This window comes from Balaenoptera ricei, chromosome 11 (genome assembly GCF_028023285.1).
Source record: "Balaenoptera ricei isolate mBalRic1 chromosome 11, mBalRic1.hap2, whole genome shotgun sequence".
In the NCBI taxonomy this organism is placed as follows: domain Eukaryota; kingdom Metazoa; phylum Chordata; class Mammalia; order Artiodactyla; family Balaenopteridae; genus Balaenoptera; species Balaenoptera ricei.
In genome coordinates this window covers 10,497,153-10,514,692 of record NC_082649.1, presented here as the reverse complement: position 1 = coordinate 10,514,692, position 17,540 = coordinate 10,497,153, and the positions used below count along the sequence as shown (strand labels likewise).

At 45.2% G+C, this 17,540-nt stretch overlaps 1 protein-coding gene across 3 annotated transcripts in view; it reads right to left on the bottom strand.

Moving 5' to 3' along the window:
• LOC132374341 (phosphatase and actin regulator 1) overlaps nt 1-17,540 on the bottom strand; it is a 299,168-nt gene that overhangs the window by 38,292 nt on the left and 243,336 nt on the right. For all 3 annotated transcript variants that reach the window (XM_059937944.1, XM_059937943.1, XM_059937945.1), the window contains 2 exons: nt 5,742-5,992; nt 3,805-3,961 (listed from right to left, as the gene is read on the bottom strand). In XM_059937944.1, the coding sequence (XP_059793927.1) occupies nt 3,805-3,961; nt 5,742-5,992 (408 nt within the window). The remainder of the gene's footprint in view (nt 1-3,804; nt 3,962-5,741; nt 5,993-17,540) is intronic.

The following is a 17,540-nucleotide window of genomic DNA, read 5'->3' as shown; positions in this document are numbered from 1 at the left end:
CTTTAGGCATCAGACTTCTATTTAGTCCCTCAAAACCCTATTCCCAATGGTCTTGAGCGCCATCCTTTAGTTGGGGGGGGGGGTCATTTCTTCAACCAATCAATGCCCCAAGCTGGAAAGTGGCTTAGGGACATATCAGCTGTCCCTTGGCTGATCAAGAGGTCACTATGAACACTGAGAAGTATGGCTCCATGTCTAATTTTTTAAATAATGATTTCTTTGGGGGGGGGAGGAGGGGGTAGTAAGATGTATTTCAAATAAAATACATGGAGTCATGTGGGTTGAATATTAATCTTAGGGGAGTAAAAAGCTTGGTAAATGAAGGGAGCTGAAAGTGGATTGGATAGCTAAGATCACACAGGCTGACCACCTCCTAGGGTTCAGGTTGAAGGGCCCAGAGAAGAGACTCAGAGAGAAAGCAGCAGCGTCTTGCACTTGGGGGCTTTGGAGGGGTGAGGGATGGCCCTGAGGTCTCTACATTTCCACTGACTAGAGGTCCTTGGAGAGGAAAGGACCTGCTCACGCAGCCCTGAGAAGGGACCCTCAGACCTGTGGGCTCGAAGCTTCTTGAGAACTCCGTCAATTTAATTTTTTAAGCATGTATCCCCACACATGCCATTTCTTTATTTATAAGTTATATACAAGTATTGATACTACTGCATTGATATATATGTGTATTATAACACAGACACAATCGATTTAAAAAGAATGACATAAAATACATTTAAGTCGAAGTTCTACTATTTCATCCCTCGGACACCCCAGCGGATGGACGTGTTGAACCCCTTGGTTCTCTGCAACCGGCCTGAGTCTGTATAATAAGGAGAAGAGAAAAGCACACCCAGCTGACAACATTCACGTCTCAAGGGCAGCCCTCACTTCTCAAATGGCGGTTGGTTGAAACAGTTATTTACTATCAAAGCATCCAGATGACTTGATGACCGAGGTTTAGGAGAGTCTGCCCAATAGCATCAATGAGAAAACATTTTTGGAAGAACAATATTTTTGCATTCTTAGGCAGAAACTCTCCCTTAATACTTGATATCATTTTACTTGATGTTTCTGCTCCCTTCCCCCAATTTGGGATTATTCTTGGAGTGCTACATTATTCTTTTATGCTATTAAAACTGTCAGACTAAAATTATGTTTTCTATCTTGCTCACTCCATGAGGACCCCAGACTTGGCCGTAGGCTTTTCAAAGAGCTTGAGATTTCCAGTACATCTTACTACCTCAAATAGCCAAAGAAAGCCGTAGCCTTGTAGCTTCAGAAATGCAAACTCTACAACAGATTCCTACATACTTTTAGTTACTTTTGATGATAATGAAGTTCACAGTTTGCACAAAGTGATCAGATGATCTAATCCCCAGATTAGGAAATGTAGACCCAGAGTGAGCAAACATCTGCTTAGGAAACCCTCAGAACCAGAGCTGGAAGCCAAGGCTCTGGGCCTCAGATTAGTTCTCTCTCTACCATGGGCACCTTCTGGTTCTCAGATTTCTCCTTCATTCTGCCCTGGCTTCAGGATAAATGAGTGGCTGGAAGCACCAAGCTGGGTTCTCATTCAAAAGAGAATAGTCCTTAAAATTCCTTTCTAAAGAAGACCTTGAGATGTGGATTAGGCCGCCCCTCCAGACTTGCTGAACTCTGTACAACTTTGCTGACCTGCTCAACACTCCTGATGACCTTTCCTTTAGGCCCAGTTCCTGTAATCTGGCTGAGATGCCAAGGGTTACACCAGAAGAAAATAAACTCCCTAGTTGAAAGAGTGAACGAAGATGAAATGGACTCAGAGCTCAACACCTGGAATATTCCCAATGCTATCCTCTCTACCTCCATCTTTCTCTCCCTGGTCAGTGTGTCTTCTTCTACTGACCAGGGTGAACGAGGGTTGGGAATAGACATCACTATGGTGAACGCTCAGTGGATTTTATGAATCCTGAGCAGTATTTAAGTGCTGTCAGAAGAGGAAAGGTTGGGAAAGGGATGATTTCCAAGGATAAATCTTCAGATGCAGAGAACTTCTTGCGGTGCGTGGATGGCCTATGTCTCTTCCCACCTCTGGGTTGTGTCACTGCCATAGCCACGTGCTCATGGGTGGGATGCGGGTATGGATTCGGGCGTGAGAAGCTGGGCTGTGTCTTTTTAGGAGCGTGTTCTGGGACAATGGCCTTTCTCACTCTGTCAGTTTCCTCCCGGTGGATGACGCTCTGTGGTGGACAAGCAGAGTGGCCAGCTGCACACATCTGCTTTCCGTGTCTCCCACCTTTGTCTCTCTCTCCACAGAAGATGCCACCTTGGGCAGCTAGATGTGCTTGCATCTCACATGCATCTGCAGAGAAGTTTTCAGTTTTCCCCACAATCCTGGGGCTCTGCTTATACTGTCACAAAGCTGGGAAAGTGGAAGTGAGGGAAAGAACTAGAATAAAGGATACCCATGCTCCTTTGTCCTAGTCAAAGGATAATGGAAATGAACTTTTGGGAAGAGGGGCTGGGGTCAAGGATCTGCTCCTTCTCTTACTTCTAGTTCCCCAATGGAGAGCCCTATTTGTATCAGGTGTAAAATTGAACAAGCTGGTTCAGGAAGCAGCCTAGAACTATATCCACCCAACCCACTGAACCCCAGAGAGAGGATGTGGCTATATGCAGTGTAGGAAAGGAGACTTGGGGAGCCAGTATCGTTGCCTCCAAGTACCCGAAAGCATGCGTGTTAAGAGGGATGAGGTAGCTGCAGAAAGAAAAGAATGTGACCAATGGGTGGGAGATGCATGGACAGAGATTTCACTTCAACAGAAGGAAGGGTGTTTAACAGTCAGGCTCTCCCACCCTGGGACAGGCTCTCTAGAGCAAGTTAGAGAGACTGTTTTAAGTGCTTTCCTTCTATTGTTTCATTCTTACGACTCCCCATCTTATAAAGGCAGAAAACACAGGGGAAGAGAATAAGTGACTTACACGAGGCTAAGGGGCAGTAAGTGGGAAAGTCAGGAGGAAACCCCGGGAGACCTCTACACACTGCATCCAAACAATGAGCATGGTGCCTGGGCCAAAGTGAGGGCTCACCTGGTGACTATTATTACAGAGGCAGCATCATATATGGTCAAGAGGGAGCTCTCCACAGCCATTCTGTCTGACATTACGCAGGTAACTAAAGTTCTCTCTGGTGTTCTCATCTGTGAAATGGGCATAGAAATGTCCATTTCATAGGGAAGCTCAAAGATTAAATGAATGAACACACATAAAACGTTTAGAAGAATGCCTGGCTAATAAGTGTGTCACAGATGTTAGCTAACACCATATAAAGATACACTAGGTTATAAACACACACATAAGTGTTTAACATATTAATATGACATACTGCTTTGCCCGTGTCTGTAATACCCACTCATAGGGGCAATCACTCAAGAAGAGTCCCAGCTCAGTAATGAGGCATCTTTACCCACCACTGATGTCTTCTAGTTGCACAGTCTAGCAGAAAAGTCCATTTATTCGATTGCTTTGTGCTTAAGCAAACCACAGTGCCTAGGTGTATAGGTCCTCAATTCTACTGGATGATGGGGATTGTTCTACAGGTGGCTATTCTCCCTGGAAATCTTCCTCTCAGCTTGAACCTTTAGTCAAGTGAAATTTCTAAGATTTTGATGAGTGAAAAAGAGGGGACCATAAAAGCAACCCTGCAGAAGAAATGGAATGCTTTCCATGGACTTTTTCTGCAGGGAGCTCTTCAGAGACACTCAAAACAGATTTGAGGATGGAGGCTGAATTCTTCCACGGAAATCCATGGAGCCAGTGGCTGCGCTGTCCTACCTGGTGAGCTTGGTGCCGATCTGCTGCCTCAGCTCCAACCGCTCCTCATCCGTCTGCCTCGGAAGGATGTTCTTTTCTTCCAGCTCTCGCTTGGAGGGCCTGTTGCTGAGTTTGATGGCTAAGGAGTCCTTCCTGCACACCTTCATGGCCAGGGAGCCTGCAGGAAGGGAGACATGAGGTAATAAGGCTGCCACCAACCTGCTCGGGCTCCCCCCAGGGACAGCCGTGGACCACAAGGTGGGAGGCGGGGGGACAGATACAAGAGCCCAACAGCTGAGCGCGGTCAAGACCTCGGTCAAAGGAGGAAAGTTACAGTACGTGACTTTCATACAGTTCCTGCAATCAGCATGTCCTTTCTGCCTCGCGGTATGCTGGGCGTGTGTGGGGCACATGGAGAGCCTGTGGTTGGATCTCTGCTCCCCGGGAACTCCCCGCCCCCCCCACGCCATGTGGGCAACATCACAAAGGAGGGCGGGACAGACTGCGGAGCGCAAAATAGAATGCAAAGGGCGGAGGAGCGACGGAGGAGCGGCCGGCACGTGCAGGATAAGTGAGGCCAACGGGCAGCAGGCCGGTGGGCATCTGCGTGTGTGGACGCTCAGAGGTGATGGATAGGCGGGGGAATCACAGGAGACAAAAGGGATCAGCTACGGTGGGGCCGGAGGGTACGGAGGCAAGTAAAGTTGGGCAAAGTGGGGTCCGTGTGGGGTGGGAGAGGCAGCAAGCTCATCGAAACAGGCGATATTCTGGGTCTGCTTTTCTCTTTAGCATAAGAGGTTCTGAGCACCTAGAGCAGGGCTTCCTCACAGCTGGAATAAATCCATGATTCTCAATCAGGAGTGATTTCTGCCCCCACCAGGGACACGTGGCAAAGTCTAGAGACATTTTTGGTTGTCAAACTGGAGTTTGCTGGGCAGGGTGCTCCCGGCACCCAGCGGGCAGGGGCCAGGGATGCTACCCAACATCCTACAGTGCACAGGGCAGCCGCCATGACAAAGAATTCTCTGGCCCAAGACGTCACTTGTGCCAAGGCTGAGAAACCCTGGTATAAAGCGTTCCATTCTCCGGGCAGGAAACGGTGCGCAGAGGCTGGGCAACAGCTCCTTCCCTCATGGACCATGTGGGCCTTCGGCTGCCCCTCCAGGGTCCTCCCCTCAACGCCAGGACTATTTCCATCACTCAAGTTTAGCGAGCTATCTGAAGCCTGGTGAGTGTGAAGCAAGAGGAGGAGACTGGGAAGTAGCAAGTTTGGGGGATTCCTTCGGATCTTACATAGTAAGTACTTAATCTTCCTTCTTTTGCCACCGCTTTTAGAACGTGGGTTTTGGAATGAGACACAGGCAGCTTCAACTCTCAGCACTGCCACTTAGTAGACGTGAGTCTCTGGGCAAGTCCCTTACCTCTCCATTTTCTCCCCTTACCTGTAAAATGGGGCAGTAGTTTATGCCCCTGAGTGCTGTAAGATGTCGATGAGAATGAAACCTTAGCATATTGTCAGGCACACAGTCGGTAAAAGGTTGCTATGATACAAGTTCATGCATTAAAAAGTTGATCACTGAAATTTAAATTCAGTGGTTGAGGTATGCTTAAAAATGAATTTGTTCCATATACAATGGTTAGTATTTTTATATCTTTTGTAGACTGGAATTGAATTTTAAGGTGCCTCCCCTCCTTGCTTTTTTTTTTTTTTAATTGATGGCGTGTTGCATCCCAAGGGAAGCCATCAAAGAAAAAAAGAGACATCTAAAGAGGCAAGATATGGTAGCAGGATGTTGTAATTTTTAGAGCTCTGAGGCCGTTCAGAGGACAGTTGCCCTTTCATCTTACTAATGAAGAAACAGTAACCGCGGACCACAGATTAGAACCCAGAGAGGTGGGCAGCTCTTCCCACCAGCCACGCCCCTCCCACCCTGAGTGAAGAGTTTGGATGCACCCACTGGTATACAACGAGGTGTCGTCATCTTCATCCTCCTCCTCCTCCTCCTCCTCTTCTCTCGCGTACAGGCAAGAAGAGTCTTCGTAATCTGCTTCACGAGGCACATTTTCTTTATCGTCATCACATTCAATCACAACAGTTGGCACTTGTCTTATTTCCGGAAGGCCCAGAGGTCCTGCTTTTGTGACACTGTCACCCGAGTGCAAACCAGAGCTGTGGTAAGAAGTAGAGCAGGGCACCCGCGGCTCAGAGCTGTTTACACAGAAGGAGAAAAGAGCACATTTATTCTGGCTAACGTGTCATATGAAATGTATCGGAACCTTTTAAAAACTTAGCTGTCCCGTCCTAAGAGACAAAAGGTCTACTGGGCAATTCAAGTCTCATTTCTCACCTAACAGCTAGCTGTTTTGGGGCAGCTGAGTTACCTGATGGTGGTAGCAGCACGGAATAGGAAATGAGAATTCTACTGACCTGCGGATGGATGGTGGTGACGGTAGCACAGTAATGCGAATGTACGTGAATGCCACTGAACTGTACACTTTAGAATGGGGAAGATGGTGAATTTCATGTCCTGTGTATTTACCGCAATTTAAAAAATGAAAAATTTTAAAACTAAATTTAACTCTTTTTATTTCTGGTTAAGAGCAACAACCCCAATGGTCAAAGGAAGGTTCATTTGCAACCCACATGTCTTAAAGGAGTAAAAGGGTTAATTTGATGGTGAAGTGAGAGACCCAGGAAAGAAAGAGACAATACATGAAGTTCCAGCTTTCAAAGCTTGTAACAGCATGACTGGTGGGGCGGATTGTTTGAAATGTCACGGATGGAGATGCAGAGAAACAGAAGAGGTGGGACCACCAGTCTGGAGACCCACGCATGACATCAGGGTGGACATGTGCAAGGGCGACTCAGACCAAGCTCTCTCCCAAGGACCATGTCAGACCCTCAGCAGACACAGGTAACGCCAGTCTGGTTTTTCAGCAGGTCAATGTTCCCAGCAGCAATGATGATCATATTTTTCGTTTTACCCCTTTAGTTGAGCCAACTCAGATAAAAAATATTTTTTAATTAAAAATGATTTGCTTCTTAATAAAAGCCACATGAGGTTCATTGTAAGAAAAATCATGAAATGTGTATTATCAAAAATAAAGAAAATTAGTTATTTTCTTATTAGAGTCTATCCAAGGTTCCTACAGCAATTTCGAATCCTTTTTATGAGCGGCTCTGAATGACAGTCCAGCAAGAATAATGGAGCCAGAAACACATAGTTAAATTTTATAATTCTTTTTCAGATTAACTTGAAGTGGAATTTATGTCTTTCATTTAAGGAATTTCTAAACATAGGAAACTGAATGCATTTTACCATCCAACAGCGTTTGATGTGTTAAGAAACAGTGTGAGGCTATGCTATCTAGCAATAATTTTACGTTAGAGCATCTTATCCAAAAGAAAACTCTTAAGGACACATGAATGCATGCTAGGTCTCCTTTAAAACTTTCCTTACACTTTATTTTTTTTTAAATGTGTCTAATTTCTAAATCTCAGCTTTTTCTTTTTTAAAAATTATTTATTTATTTATTTATTTTTGGCTGCTTTTGGGGCTTTGTTGCTGTGCACGGGCTTTCTCTAGTTGTGTCGAGCGGGGGCTACTCTTCCTTGCGGTGTGCGGGCTTCTCATTGCGGTGGCTTCTCCTGTTGCGGAGCACGGGCTCTAGAGCACAGCCTCAGTAGTTGTGGTGCACGGGCTTCATGGCTCTGTGGCATGTGGGATCTTCCCAGACAAGGGCTCGAACCCGCATCCCCAGGACTGGCAGGCAGATTCTTAACCATTGCGCTACCAGGGAAGTCCCTCATTACACTTTAAATGATTGCTATGTCTAATTTAAATTCAATTCACTTTCTTCCTTCCATTGTTTCCAAAGGGCTGTTTTTCTCTTTGTATTTTTCTCATAACTCTTTAGTGACACAAATGGCAAATCTAGTTAACACATCATGAGCTATGATGTTCAAGGAAATGAACTAAATCGACTTAAAAAAAAAAAACTTCAACCACTGAATAAGATTAAATCACATATTTATAAAAATGCAGCATCTTAATTAGACATTAGCAGGTTAGGGGGCCCATTTCCCACCTAATTTAATATGAATGGCAGTGAGAACAAGAAGGCGGAGTACAGAATGGATGGTCTCGCGTGACAAATGCAATAGCTGACTGAAAGGGGACCGACCACACTAAGGAGTCAGTGACCCACCGCACGAGGCGGCCCTTCCATCAGACAAGGACACCGTGCTCCAACTGTGCTTGCATTTCTACACTGGGTATTAAGGGAAGTTGGGGTGGAAGAAGCAAAACTGTAATTCCATGGCTCCTGTTTTGCCCCACCCCTGCTTTCTCCCCTCCCCCCCATTTCTAGTTTAATTATTGGCTCCAGTGAAGGCAGAGAGCTGGGGATACAACAAGAGCAAGAATGAAAAGAAGCCAATAGCTATTCATGTCTGGTGGGAAAAATCTTTTGAGGAAATAAAAGTTGGAAACTAGAAAGCACAAGAGTTCCTTAAGGTGGACAGGTCCAAACTGCCTCAAGAGGACAGAGAAAGGAGAAATACTATGCAAAGAAAGGTAAGAAACTCAGCTTCCCAAGTAGTCTATGATAAAGAGGAGACTGCGATTTCTCCTCTCTCAGAGATCTACCAGGAGGGGCTTCCCTGGTGGTGCAGTGATTAAGAATCCGCCTGCCAATGCAGGGGACACGGGTTCAAGCCCTGGTCCGGGAGGATCCCACATGCCGCGGAGCAACGAAGCCCGTGCGCCACAACTACTGAGCCTGCGCTCTAGAGCCCACAAGCCACAACTACTGAAGCCCACGTGCTACAACTACTGAAGCCCGCGTGCCTAGAGCCTGTGCTCCGCAACAAGAGAAGCCACCGCAATGAGAAGCCCGCGCGCTGCAATGAAGAGTGGCCCTCACTCGCTGCAACTAGAGAAAGCCCGCGTGCAGCAACGAAGACCCAACACAGCCAAAAATAAATAAATAAAAATAAATAAATGTATTAAAAGAAATGATCTACAGGAAGTGTGAAACCCTGAGAAGAAGGGGCTTATAAGGCAGGTCCCTCAGCCCCTGGGGCAGGTCCTACATATAAGACTGCCAGCCTTGGAAAATAGGGACCAGTCATTGTGACCAGCGACTGCCTGGGTGGGGCATCACAGCGACAGCTGGAGACCTCGCCTGGCCGATCCGGCCAGTCTAGCACGTGACAGAATGTCCAGTTTCCCATAAGGACGAAGAAGGTGTTTTCCAGCAAGCTGGGTGAATCCACCAAAAGGGTCTTAACAAATATTCTATCGATAAATATATGCCAACTCTGTGTTAGGAAAATGCTGAGAAGGAGGAAGACAAATACCAGATGATTCCACACATCTGGCAGCTCTGGAGGACCATAGGATAGCAAGCAAAGACGCAAGGGGATAGAAGAGTTAGCTGGGAAGGAGGCTGGAAAGGTTCTGACGGGGCCTCGGTATGAGGAGTCAAGACACAGATCCAAGTCCAAGTTCCGTCACTTACTCTCTCATGACACTGGGCAGATTATTAACTTTTCTGAGCCTCAGTTTCCTTGGGCGAAATTGGGTAAATGGTATCTTTTTAGTAGGTCTGGTGCACGTGTGTCCCACTGGCATGGCCTCAAGGGAGCCCCTCACTTGTTATTTATAGAAAGGGCCCTTCAAGTGGTTTCCAAACATTCTCCGTTTCAGTCTATCCTCCAGACTGTCGTCAAAGCAACTTTCGGAAACTCAGATGTAGCCATCTCGTCTGTTAGAAACCTGAATGCCCGCCTCGGCTACAAAACCAGTGCTTCAAGAGTGATACACAGGGAAAATTCAAAAAACTCCACATTACGAGCTATATTATTCACAGCAAAGAACTAACTCAACTGAAATGTAGCCGCGTCTTACATCTGGCCTCCACCGCTGGTGGTGATGGGCAGGAAGGGGGGCACCAGTCCAACAGTCTTAGTAACGCTGGTTTTCTAGAATGGAGTTGTCACTTAGAAGACCTGCTCTGAATAAAAGGTGTCACTGCTAGAGAAGAGGGAGAACCGTTAGCCTGGAAGCAGTAATTCAGACACAGCCTGACATGCAATGCCTCGCATAATCTGACCTGTATTATTCACCCAGCCTTGCAACCCCTCCGCACCTCTGTCCCCATACAACTCACCCTTCGTTCGCATGCAACAGTGCACTGCACACTTTCGGCCTGGGATGTGCTCTCATCTCACCTTCACCTGGTTAATTTCTATTTATCTTTCAATACTTGTCTTGGGCAACACTTTGCCTAGGTTCTCAGGAGATTCCACAATTGTGAAAATTGGGAACTTCCGTTCGCTTATTAGCTTCCTCTCCCCAACCAAGCAGTAGGTGCCTCCAGAGGCAGGGACCATGTCTTCTTCATGTCTGTAGCAGGTGCCTGACACCATGGCTGACACTAAGTGGACACTCAGTTATTGTTTACTGTTTTTGCTGAAAGAAAGATGGGCTGGAATCACTGACATCTAGGTGCATTTTAAGTGGTTGACAAGTCATACTCAAAGGGTATTAATGAAGAGATCATTCTTTAATTTTCAGGGAGTATTTTCAGTGTATTGCAGAGCTATAGGTGCCCCTGACTTGATAGGCACTTTTATTAATGGCTTAGTAACAGAATCAAATCTGTGGAAGAACTAAGGTAGAAAAGGAAAAAAGTAAACATTTACTGAATGTGTTGCCCACTGTTCTGGAGACTTCCACATCTCATTACATTGTTATAACAACCCTACATGAGAGGTGTCATTATCCTCATTTTATTAAGCAGGAAATGGAGGCTGTGAGAGGGTAATTAATAGGCCCATGAGGGCGTAGGTAGTAAAGGAAGGAGCTGGAATTTGAACCCACTCTGTTTCAATACGCTGTATCCAAAAATTGAATTGTGATACTTGTAAGACTGTGTACTTTGGTTAAACCCAAACCCCACTAACTCTACACATGCAAGGTGGAGAACACATCACGCTTTGTCCACAACATGTGTACAAAACAGGTATCACGACTTCATAAATATTTAAAATCTTACTAACCAGGGTAAGTTATAGTGTCCTCTCCTGCCACAGTCAGGCCATACCTGGGGCACTGAGTTTAAAGGATGCATCTTAGACACTGGGTTTATAAAGGTCAGGATGGGAAAAGAACTCAGCTGTTTACCTATTGTCATGGTGACTTTTGTACCAAAATGGCACTGTTGAGAAGTTGCAGCAGAGCCTCAAATATTCACTACCCAGTTTTTTACAGAAAAAGTTTTCTGACTCCTCATCCAAACCAATGGCTTCTAACCTGCATCATCCCACACTCCTTAGCTTTTTTGTGTGAGCCATATTTGATGTCCACTTATGCTATTATTTACTTCGTATTTTTAAGTCAACACTTAAAAAAACTCAAATACTGGGCTTCCCTGGTGGCGCAGTGGTTGAGAATCTGCCTGCTAATGCAGGGGACACGGGTTCGAGCCCTGGTCTGGGAAGATCCCACATGCCGCGGAGCAACTAGGCCCATGAGCCACAACTACTGAGCCTGCGCGTCTGGAGCCTGTGCTTCGCAACAAGAGAGGCCGCGATAGTGAGAGGCCCGTGCACCACGATGAAGAGTGGCCTCCACTTGCCACAACTAGAGAAAACCCTCGCACACAAACGAAGACCCAACCCAGCCAAAATAAAATAAATAAATAAACAAATGTGGGGTTAAAAAAAAACAAAAAACAAAAAACAAAACTCAAATACTAATTTAGCCTCATCTTAAGCAATAATATCTTTGTAATCACTGGTTTTATGTTAAGTATGTGTTTACAACTTACGTTAAAATAAGTACGTGTCCATTAAAACTTTAAAAAAGCTCGTCTTAAACTCACTTTGGGTACCACCAATGACGTATATATCACATCCTGGTTAAATGTTGGCCTAGGCCAGAGTCTCTCAGCCTTGGCATGGCTGACATTTTGGACTGGACCCTTCTTTGTAGGGGTGGGGGGGATGTCTCGTGCATTGTAGGATGTTCAGCAGCAAACCTGGTCTCTACTCACTAGATGCTAGTGGCATCTCCTCCAGTGGTGACAACCCAAAATATCACCAGATATTGCCCAATGTCCTCTGGGGGGCAAAACTGCCCATTTGGGAACCACTGGCCTAGAGTATGCACGACAGCTTTGCCACCTGCTGCATCTTCAGAGTTGTACCACCTGAGTCTCTTCTCATGCAACTTGGGTATTAACTCTCAGGAATCTGCAGTATTTGCTGAAGGATGAACTGCCCAGATCTCATCTCCTAAGTTCCTGACCTGCTGTGTCTCAGGTTGGTGCTCTGGGGGCGGTACCGACGATCTGACACCATGACAGTTCCACTGAGCATGTCATCTGTGCCGCTGCTCTAGTCCCTGAGCAGCTACCCCATTAATGCAAGAGCTTCAAACCAACTCGAGGGAAGCAGCTTTTCTCATTATGCGGCCCAGATTAATGATGTACAAAATGACACTCCGGTGGCCCCAAAGAGTCACCGCATCTTCCAGAGTACCTGTCCAAGTCCCCGAGGAAAAGCTGACTCACATAATCAGATCTATTCTAGACCATTCACGTCAAAACTCTTCAGAGGGACTTCCCTGGCGGTCCAGTGGTTAAGACTTTGCCTTCCAATGCATGGGGTGCGGGTTTCGATCCCTGGTCAGGGAGCTAAGATCCCACATGCCTCCCCGCCAAGAAACCAAACCATAAACAGAAGCAATATTGTAACAAATTCAATAAAGACTTAAAAAAAAAAAAAAAACCTCTTCGGAGATTAAGCACTGAGTTGGCTTGGAATTCAAACGGATCTCATCGCATGGGGGCTGTGGTCACTGTTCCTCTTGCAGGTGGGGGAGCAGGAATTAAAGCCGCAGGGAAACGTGGAGCCCCTCCTCCTGACCTCCTAGGCGGCGCCTCCCTAACTCTTCCTGGATCACTGCACATAATGGTGGAAAGAGCTAACACTTTAAATGCTCACATAGTGCCAGGGAGGGATTCATTTAAGCCTAACGACCACCACCCTATTAGACAGGTACTACTGCTACCCTCCACTTTAGAGAGGAAAAATGAGGCACGCAGCCACGGTGACAGCGAGAGGGGGGCAGGCATTACTGAACTCGGGCAGTAGGGGCTGTAGAGCCTGAGCTCATCCTGGTGTCATCTGGACAGAAGCAGAGCCCTGAAATGGCTTCAAAACTTACTCTTTTTCCAGAACCTTCTCTCCTCCTCACCACCACCCAGTCGTCTCTCTACTGCTGTCAAACAGTTCCGGTCATATAATTCCAATTAAAAGACCTTTGAAGGGTCTCATTGTCAACTGGATAAACCTCACCCTCTTTGGAATGGACTAGGGAGCACCTCGCCATCTGGCCCCATAATTCCTCCCCATCTGATCTGTTACCGTTCTTTACCGCGCACCCGGTGTTCCAGCCACCAGGCCACCTGTCGCTTCCCAAGCACGTTGTGAGCTTTCCCGCCATCCCCCCACCTCAGAAATAGCCCCTCAGAGTTTGATTGGAGCAGTCCACCCACCCTCAACGACAGCTCCGATGTCATTTCTTTTGAGCAGCCTTTTCTGATTTTTCAGTGGAAAACAGTCCCTTCTCTGTGCGTCCACAGCTTCCACGCCCACCTCCGTTACAGCATCTGTCGCGTTACGTTACAATCACACATCTAAGCATTTACCCCCCTGCCCCCATGGACTGTAAGCCTTTCAAAGACGGAGCCTGATTATTAATTCTCTTCGTATCTCAGCCCTGTTTTTGTGCACATTTTGGGAACTGATGGAAAAGTCAATCGAATATTTGAAGTCTCTAGGAATCAGAGTAGGCCATAATATACTTACCATCTTTTAGTTCAATAAAATAATTATCCCTGACCCTTAGATAGTCTTGCTGTGTAGGGAAAATATCCTATGAAAGGAGAATTAAAGCTGTGGAAATAGTGATCTAGAGTTCTTCTTAAGAAGAAAATCCAAAGAGATAAGGCACAGAGATCTGTGCAAGGAAGAATGCCAGGGTACCCGTGTGCCTTCCATCCCAGGACGGTGTGAGTACAGAACGTAACAGAGACAGCTTAATGTCAGCACATTTCCTAACTCTACGCTCTCAGGCCACTTCAGTTAAGACTGTCCAGAGTTAGGCTGCTTTGTAAGGTGAGGTAGTTGGGCTGGATAAGATCTAGAAGGTTTCTTCTTGTATGACATCCTACGATAAATTTAAATTAACATCAAAGGTCCTAAACTGTTGTCCGCCGGAGTTGGGTGGGGGGGAGGAAAGACGAGATTCTGTTCCCCATCTGGGTCGCTCCAAATGATGTAATTTTCCTGAGAAATGAAATAGGGATGAACATTGAAAAACCTGAGAGCGTTCCATAACATTCACAAGATGTTGGCCAGTTGCACCCTGTTGGAATATTTCCATTCTAGTAATTAAATACACCAGGGGGCTCCACAAATCAGGACAAAGGAGCAGGCCATCTTTCAAAACAGCAACGATAGTTAACACATAGGATCCTTTATGGGTCCTACCAAAGTACTTCGTAAATGTTCATTATCTCATTTAATCTTCACAAAAACTTGCAAAGTTAGGAAGGGTATTGTTGTTATCCTGATTTTATGGCTGAGGACGTTACATTTCCGAGGAAATAAGTGATCACTCAGTTGTGGTAACAACAGGGACGTGGACGTGGGTTTTCTCCCTCCAGGGCCTGTGCCCTTTCCATTAACCACACTGCTTTCTCCCAAAGAACCCTCGAGGCCGCTATTTTCTTGTACATGGACGTGCTGACTATGAAAAGCAATTGGCACCAAAAATTTTAAAAAAACATGGAATATAATAATTATCGTAAAACAAAAAGCAAGGACAACAGATGTTCACAGAACTCAACTCCTTTTTTTGCTATGAATTTTGCTGGGAAGAGCCTCAAGGTTGGAGGCTATGATGGGACACCGAGACAGGTGTGAACTCCTGACTTGGGTGGCACGACCGTGTTTGTGTGAGTAGCCCATGGCTGGGGGTCAGTAGGCTGCAGAGAGAACAGGATACAAGAGAGACTGGGGGAGAATAATCACCAAGCTGGATAATCTAGTCTTGCATAACGGTGTGTCATCAACAAGAAGAAGAAGGGATGCAATGGGTTTATTGTGGCCACATTAACAACGTAGTTCCTCGAGGATAGAAAGGTATCACCATCATAGGTGATGCCCACGCCCCTGCTTTATATTTTCTTCAGTGTATCGATGTATATACACAGCATATAATATATTCATTGGTGTATCATCTGTCTGTCTCCTCCACTGAAAGGTAAGTTTGTGAGGATGTCAACTTTGTTCTGTCCTGCTTTCTCCCCAGAGGATGGAAGTGCCTGAATATCTTCCTTCATAAAAAAAAATGAATAAACCAGGAAGAACAAACAGAAGTTCACCTAAAACAGGAGGCCTGCTATTTACAAGAGACACACAAAAATAGGATTCAGAAAGTTTGAGAGTAAAATGCCAGTCCTAAATCAGTAAAAAGCACTCATTTCAAACTCTCTTTGCCTTCACTATGTCCCCATGACATGTCAGGGAAGTGAAAAGCTGTATCCTCTGTCCTTGGTCCTGTCTCCATCAAGAATAACATTTAATGAGTCTCCTTTTTGGAAAACTCAACTCTTTTTTTTTTTTTTTTAAATTCAACTCTCCTTTTTGACTCTACTAAACCAAGTAGGAGAGACATAAATTGAGAACACAATGGCACCCCTCAGGTTCCCATCCCCCTTCATTGCATTTTCCTATCATTTAAACAGTCACATGTTTTTAAGAAATCCCTAGACTTTGAAAATTAAGAGACTGTTTTACCTTTCCTGTTCATTACTGGTGAGGGAGAGGCAGCTTATTTTTAATAATTCATCAAGAAATGAATGCAAGACATCTACAACAACTCAGGGTCATTAAACAGTTGGCTCCCTTTCAAGGGAGCTTTATAATCATCACTGTAGCTCCATCACATGATAATAGGTAGACGCATAGTGGAGCATTGTGACCCATCCCTGGGCACGGGATTACCCATCATCAAGCACCTTTGATACTCTCCCAGGAAATCAGGGGCAGGTTTCGAAATTAAAAATTCCTATTTTAAATCCTTCATCTTCCTTGAAAATACATGGGAACCACTTCACCACCATTTTTAAAGAAAAACGTGTCATAAAGGGATACTGCTTTCCGGCATATGATTTCAACTGCAACTATTGTTAAAAAAAAAAAAGAAAGAAGACAATAATCTCTTGAAAGGACAGAGAAAATTTATTACCTACCCTCCAATATGATGCTGAAAATGAAATTAAACAGGAACAGCTTTTGTCATTCTGACTGCACAGAGTTATAAAGAGAGTTTTCAGAAAGGAGAGGGAACAGTCAGACGTTCTCTTCTCGGAGCCCAAAAACGTGTGAGAAATTATGCTACAAATTGCAGTGCCTGTGGCTGGAAAACGACGGAAGTAACCTCTGACACCCAAGAAAACAGTTAATCAGCTTCATTTTAGGAAAGCAGGCACACATTGTACGTTTCATCACAGCCTTCTGAGATAAGAAACTCAACATTGGAGCCTTTGTTTTTTTTGTTGGCCTTTAGTCAGCAGGAAATGATGCCGTTCTATAGATAGACCAGGGGACTGAGCTTCCCTGAGTGGAGGATGTGTTTTGAGCTTCTTTTTTTTCCAGCCATGGTAATGAATGTAAATTAGATCATTCCCATCCCTTTGTCTGTCCTTCCAGGGACCAATGACCCACATTTCTGAAATAGTGTCTGGGGTCAGGATGTGATGAATAAAACCATAAGACACCCAGAATCTCACCAACAGCAATCTCCATTTCTGATGGAGGAACCAAACAGTGGTGGCTTTTCCACATGACTTTGTCCCTCAACATCAGCCAGTGTCCTAGGTCATGCTTGGCTGGATGTGGTGCCAGGAGGGCATGATGTGGACTGAGGACCATGTTTGGGTCCCAGCTGGGCCACTCACTAGTTGAGCATCTTGCTCTTTTGGTTCTTCATCAGGTAAATGGAGAAACCTTTCTACCTACCTCACAGGCTGCTACAAGATCAGAGGATAATGCTTTGTAAACGTCAGTGTTGGTAGTTGCTGTTTTAGCAAAGGATGTACTTAAACACCAGCAATTTATCAGAAACCATTCATTATGGATATTATCCACTAGTTTATTAAAACACTTCCTTTATTTTTTTTTCTTTTTTTTGGTTTTTTTTGGGGGGGATGTTTTATAATAATTTTTTATTTTGTAATAATTTTAGGTTTACAGAAGAGTTGCAAAGAAAGCACAGATAATTCCTATATACCTTTAAGCCAGCTTCCCCTAATGTCAACATCTTTCATGACCATGGTGTATTTTGTCAAAACCGAGAAGTTAACATTGATACCACATTGCTAAACACTTCCTTTCGCTTTTTAACTTTTTTTTTGGCCGTGCCACGTGGCATGCAGGATCTTAGTTCCTTGACCAGGGATCAAACCCAGGCCCCCTGCAGTGGAAGCAAGAAGTCTTAACCACTGGACCACCAGGGAATTCCCTAGCTTTTTAAATATTTGTGGGCTGCAAAATCTTTTTGGACAAGGGTTTCCAAGAAGATCAAAGCATCTATACTTATTCATTAAGCAAGGGCAGGGTTTCTATTGATGTACACATAGGAATTCAGGGGCAGATTCTCTCTTATAAAAATACACTT